Source organism: Octodon degus, unplaced genomic scaffold, assembly GCF_000260255.1.
Source record: "Octodon degus isolate 3935 unplaced genomic scaffold, OctDeg1.0 scaffold00072, whole genome shotgun sequence".
Lineage (NCBI taxonomy): Eukaryota > Metazoa > Chordata > Mammalia > Rodentia > Octodontidae > Octodon > Octodon degus.
Window position 1 is genome coordinate 7,479,767 of NW_004524648.1, and position 6,504 is coordinate 7,486,270.

Consider the following 6,504-nt stretch of genomic DNA (forward strand, 5'->3'; position numbering starts at 1 on the left):
AGGCTGAAAACAGGAGGATCACTATGAGTCCGATCTACATAGTGAGAACCTGTGGACCCTGTCCTAAATACAAAAAAAAAAAAAAAAAAAAAAAATTAAGTGCCTGCCTGGCAAGCACAAGGACCCAGGTTTGATCCCTGGTACTGCATGCCATGCCAGCCCCGTGCCAAACCAGTCCCAAAACTGATGTGGTAGCACATATCTGTAATTATAGTGCTGGAGAAGCTGAGACAGGAGGATCTCTATGAGTCTGAGCTGCATACACTTGATAAAATTAAAAATTTGACATGTGCTCTTTTGTCATCTTTTGTTTAGGACAGTACAGTAGCTGCCTGTTACTTTTTATTACATCTGAACATCTCAGCCCAACATCCTAGGCCCTTAAATAATCCTCTGTTATTCTGTCTTCTTTATCTAAATTACACAAGACTTATTTTTTTATTATACCCCAACTGGATGAGTGATTTTGAGCTAATCTACTTTGTCTCCTTCAAGTGACTTTGATTTCTCATGTCATTTTACCTAGAAGATCTACCCCTTCCCCAACATTCCATGAAACCTTCCACATTTGCTCTTACCTGATTTTTGTTTCTCTACTCAGCAACACTTAGCACTTTATATTACGCAGTTCTTGAACATAGCTGTGGAAAGGGGAGATTTCCTTTTATGACAAGTTTTTTGTTTGAGCCTACAACCTTGCACAAATCATTTAACATCTCACAGTATGTGTCCTCAGTGGACTTAGTAATATCTGCTTTTACTTTTTGTGTTTAAGACAAATTGTACATTAAAGCAGTAGAAAAAAATAAGGTGTTATTAAATCTCTTCTTTTGTTTTTGTTGTTTTTTGTTTTATGGTACCAGGAATCAAACTCGGGACCTTGGGGCCGGAGAGATGGCTCAGTAGAATAAGTGCTTGCCTGGCAAGTGCAAGGGCCTGAGTTCAATCCCCAGTTCCACAAAAAAAAAAAAAAAAAAAAAAAACCTCAGGACCTTATACTAGCCAGGCAGGTGCTGTGCTGCTGAGCTATATCCCCAGTCCCTTAAATTGCTTCTTGTTTCTCATATTTATGTAGTCTTTCAAAACAGACCCAAACCCTTGAAGATAAGTAAAGGTCTGTCCCAAGTGTTTATACCCTTACACCTCATACTTCTCTGTAGGGTGCTTTACATGCACATTTCACAGACCTTGTCTTTTTTACAAGATTATAAGAAATATATTTTATATCACACTTGTGATTTGTTACATTTTTTAAAATCTTCCCTTTTGTTCTTTCAGCTTTACTCACAGTGTCTGAAGAAGTTCGAAGTCGTTGCAGTCTTAAACATAGAAAGTCCCTTCTTCTTACTGATATTTCAATGGAAAACGTTCCTATGGATATCTACCCCATTCATCACGGAGACCCTAGCTACAGGTTAGTGCACCTGCTCTTCCCATAATTTTGTAATTATAACCCAAGTTTCAATTTTCCACACTAATGGAGGCAAACAGCAGTCATCTAGAAGGTAACATAGAGGGGAATCTAGAGATAAGTCTAGATAAAGTATGTAACTCAAAGCCCATTTTATCAATATTCAGAACTTTGTGTGAGTTAGTAAATTATTCTTCTAGTCTAGTTGTGCTAATGTTATCAGTAATTTGTCTATTTTAAGTACAAACCATTTGAATAATGAACACAGATGATTTTGTAAGTATTGGCTTGTAGGAAATGGGCCTAGAAACTAATGTTAAATATAAGCAATAGTACATGCTTAGAAGCTAAGGGCCAGGGATATAATTCAGTGATGTGGCGCCTGCTTGGTAAGCAGGAGGTCCTGACTTTGATTCCCAAAACAAAAAAAAACAAAACAAAAACAAAAAAAAACAGAAACTAAGCTCTACAGATTTTTTAAAAATGTACATGACTGTACATTTATCCCATTTACTTATAACATGTTAAAAGTATTAGAAAGATTTCTGTAGTATGGATCTAGATAATAAAATTATGTTCATTGTCATATACTTTGAAATAGTATATTTTTCAATATAAGTTGTAGAAATTACATGAAAATTGCATCACTTAGGGATTTTTCTATATTTTCAGTTAAAAATATTTTAATGGTTTAGATACAATGTTGAACATAAGAAAGTGGGGCTGGCCAAATAGCTCAGCAGAATAAAGCACCTGCAAGCAAGCACGGGGGCCAGAGTTTCAATTCCCAGGCCTGCCGTGCCTGTCCCGCCCCTGGGGCACACTGAGATGGCAAATGAGACTAGGCATGGTGGCATGCGCCTGTAATCCCGGCTCTTGGGAGGCTGTAAACAGGCAGATCACTATGAGTCTGATCTGAACACCCTGTACACTCTTCCCTAAAACACAAAAAAAAAAAAAGAAAAAAAAAAAAGAACATAAGAAAGTAACATTGTGTTGGGCCTGGTGGTGCATGCCTATAGTCCCAACATTCAGAAGGCTGAGGCAGGAAGATCACCACAAGTCTGAGGCCAGCCTGGGCTACATAGTGAACTCAAGACCGACCTGAACTACATAGCAAGACTCTGTCAAGAAAAAAAACTAGTAATCTATTTTTATAATTTGTTTCATACAGCTTATTAACATCCTGTCATTCCATAAAAAGCCCTCCACAATTTTCTGCAAAAATTTTAACAATGTATGCAGAAGTTTTCCATATATACATGGTGCTTCAATTATCTGCGCTTCTATCATTCTCATGAATGTATTTTTTTGAAATATGTCCTTTTTTAATGGAAAGGGGAAAATGAATTTTCCTGTATTCTGTCAAAGTTGGAATTAAAGTTTTATTTTCTTGGTTATAAAACAAAAATTCAGTTGCCTTGACTGGATTTTCCCTAATTTAAAAAGTTAGTGCAAAACTAGGCATGTTGGCATATAGCAGCTGCTTAGGAAGCTGAGACAGGAAGATCATGAATTTGAGGCCAGCTGGAAAAACTTAGTGAGAACCTGTCCCAAAGTGAAAATTTGAAAGGATTAGGGATATAGCTTGGTGATAGAGGACTCTTAGAATCAATCTCTGGCACCACCAAAAATTAATTAAGTGCAGTAAATTCAAGAGATCAATTATATAACATAGTGACTATCTTTAATAACAGTATACTGTGTACTTGAAAACTGCCTAGATTCAATTCCCAGTCCAGCAGAGGACAAAAAAAGAAAATTATTGAGCTTAAGTATTCTCACTGTAAATAAATGTTAAGTATGCAAGAAATGCATGTTAGCTTGATGTAGCCATTACACGCACATGCACACACAGATCCATGTATGTATTTTTCAAAACATGTACACTATAGATACATATAATATTTATTTGTAAGCTTAAAAAGTTAGTAAGGAATAAATACCAGTTATACAGTGCCTACCTAACATGTGTGAAGTCCTAGGTTTGATTCCCAGCACCAGAAAGAAAAAGAAATTGTGGCGATGGAGAGAGAAATGAGAGAGAGAGGGCCAGAAGAAAACAGAAGGAAAAGGAAGCAAGCAGTAAAATCAGGGCAGTATAATTCTTTTTTGTTTAGCATTTGGTGTATACCTACTGTGTATAAGATACTATGCTAAGGGGGCTGGGGAGATGGTTCAGTAGAATAAGTGCTTGCCTAGCAAGGGCAAGGGCCTCAGTTCAATCCCCAGTTCCACAAAACAAAGAACAACAACAACAAAAAAAAACACCTAAGCTAATGGGCAGGCCCCCTAGAGTTGTTACAGTGGAATATTTACTAAGATACTATGCTAAGAAAGCTGATGTTTCCTGGGAATACGTTCAGAGTTTATGCTGTGAAGCCTTTAAAGTGCAGTTTTAAAATTGATTGCAGATATTGGGAAATAGAGCAGCTACTTACAATGCAATGATTATATTTGTCACCTAACTCCTCTTCCCTGTTGTTTATATTTCTAAGGACGCTAAAGGAGAACCAACCTTGGTCCTCACCCAAAGGGTCTGAAGGGTACCTTGCAGCCACCTATCCTGCTGTGGGCCAGACCAGTCCCCGAGCCAGGAAATCCATGAGCTTGGACATGGGCCAGCCTTCTCAGGCCAACACTAAGAAGCTGCTTGGTTAGTTTATCTTAATTTTATGCCATTTTTAAGGTGATTACTATTCTGGAAAAAAAAATTACATACTTTTTTTCTTGAAAAATTATTTGAAATTGCTTGAGATTATCATAATTTTCTACTTTGATAAACCATTTTTATGCTTATTATAAGAGAATTTGATAAATCAGTTAAACTGTATCAGTTGGTATAGAGAAAGGAAAATTGGATCTTTAATTAGCCTCCTGCCCCCATTTTTTCAGTAAATACTGTGGCTCTTCTTGTTCTACTCTGCCTTGGGTGGGCAGCAGGTGGTGGGAGTAGGAGAGCCCTCAGATGCCTGCAAGGAAGGAAGAGTATTGTTGTATTCAAGGCTTTAGTGATATAATGCTTCCCAAAGTTGTCATTTGAGAGCAAAATAATCAGTGTGGTGTAAAGCTCTAATACCATTTACGATGTTGTTTTGAAAAGATACTAGATTTTAAATTATTAGATTCTTTTTTCTCAATTTTTATTAGTAAATATTTATAACAGTAAATGCAAGATTAATATTTATTTATTTATTTATTTATTTATTTATTTGGTGTAGGGGCTTGCTCTGCAGTTCTAACTTGTAGTGATCCTCCTGTCCCAGCCTCCCCAGTGCTGATTGCAGGCGTGCACCACCACACCCGGTTGGGGGCCGGTGTGGTGTGCTCAGAGTTCTGGGGCCAGCACAGTATGCAGTACCAGGAATCAAAACTGGTGCTTGCACTTGCCAGGCAGTCACTTAGACCACCATACTATCTCTCCAGTCCCACAAGGTTAATTCTTGAATGGTTCAGTTCCCTGAGCATGTATGAAGACACACTTAAAATGCTGAGACCCTTTGTTGTTTCAGTAACTGAAAGCAAATACCTAAAAGAGCCCACTGAGTCCATCTCACACAACAGAGGAAATACAAACCAGCTGTGTAGTCCATTAGCTAAAGTTTTAATTGTGAACTGGAATATAACCAAAACTGAATGGTTCAGAGAATTTCAGTTATAAAACATTTATATGTATCACAAGGTAGCCAGGGAGATAGCTCAGTGGCTTCAGTGCCTACCTGGCAAGAACAAGGTTCTGAGTTCAGTCCCTGGTACTGCCAAAAAAACCCAAAAGGTAGTATTGAGAAGATATTTGTGTTCATAAGAAAATTAATGAGCAAAGTATACCATAGCTATTCTGCCAGTAGATTGTGAAAGACATAGAAATCATGAATGGTAATTACAGTTACTAGTTACATAAATATATTACCTGTTGTATGGGTTCCTTTCTGTTGGTACTTTGGGTTTTTTGTTTTGGGTTTTTTTGTTGGTACTTTGCCTTTAAGAAATTTTTTGGAAGTTTCCTGGTTACTTTGTATTTTGTAATTCTGATTTTTTTTCTTTTTTCTTTTTTTTGTAATTCTGATTTTCATGCAAAGGAAATTGTAAATGAAAATCTAACATCAGAGAAGTGCCATTAATCATTTGATCCTTATTCTTATTGAAAAGATGGTCTCTGCATGGAGGAGCTTACAGTTTGGTGCTAACACATAGAATCAGCAATGGCAGGAGCATCTGCCAGATGTCATTGGGTGATACATTTTGATGGGGGAAATTGAGGATTGGAGAAATTAGGAAAAGATGCAGAACGGGGATAGCATTTAAGGCACAGATTCAAGAGAGGAGGGATGGCATGAATAAAGAAGTTAGGAGAACAGCTAGCAGTGGATCAAAGCATCATGGGGACTGGTACAGAAAATAAGATTAGACAAGAAGCAGAACTTGGATATGAAAGACTTTGTGTGCCATATTAAGAAATTTAGCCCTACTGTGTACACAGCAAACATTTTTTTTCCATAATTTTATTGAGAAACAAATAGCAGTCAGACAGTTTCAAACAAAACTGGTAGGACAGTTTCAATAATTAACACATTGCATACATTCTTCCTAGTGGTTAAATGCTGTACAAGATGCGGACATGGTATCCTATTTACAAACACCATTAGAACAAATCCCTCTATTCATTAAAAGAATGTAACTATATATCTATCCTAACCGCTTTGAATACACAGATACAAAATGGAAATTCATCTGTATCCCCTTTTTTTGTTAGGTTCCGTTATTTGAATATTATAGGTGTGTAAACTCAGCAAAATACTCTAAAAGAGTCCAATAGCCCATAATAGTATTGTCTCTTCTGCTTGACTGGCAGTGTCAGAAATTGTTGACCTGAATCCCCCACAGCTCAACATAACAGTATGGCTTTACTTCTTATATTTAGTTTTTATACTTTTCTGCTGGATGGTTAAGACCAAGGTAAAGCAGGACCTATGCAACAAGAGTTGTAGCTTTTGTTTCTGATAAGGTCAGTGAAATCCCCTCAGGATTTATCCTGAGATCCTGTACCTCCGATTGTAGAACCTTTGTGATTGTCAGCCATGTGGATGAGTCAC

At 37.1% G+C, this 6,504-nt stretch overlaps 1 protein-coding gene across 6 annotated transcripts in view; it reads left to right on the plus strand.

Moving 5' to 3' along the window:
- Nucleotides 1-6,504, plus strand: part of Nf1 (neurofibromin 1) — a 307,973-nt gene that overhangs the window by 273,248 nt on the left and 28,221 nt on the right. For all 6 annotated transcript variants that reach the window (XR_002821949.1, XM_004635435.2, XM_023719976.1 and 3 more), the window contains 2 exons: nt 1,279-1,414; nt 3,910-4,067. Coding sequence is in view for 5 of the 6 variants with exons in the window: in XM_004635435.2 (XP_004635492.1) it covers nt 1,279-1,414; nt 3,910-4,067 (294 nt within the window). In the remaining variant the exon portion in view is untranslated. The remainder of the gene's footprint in view (nt 1-1,278; nt 1,415-3,909; nt 4,068-6,504) is intronic.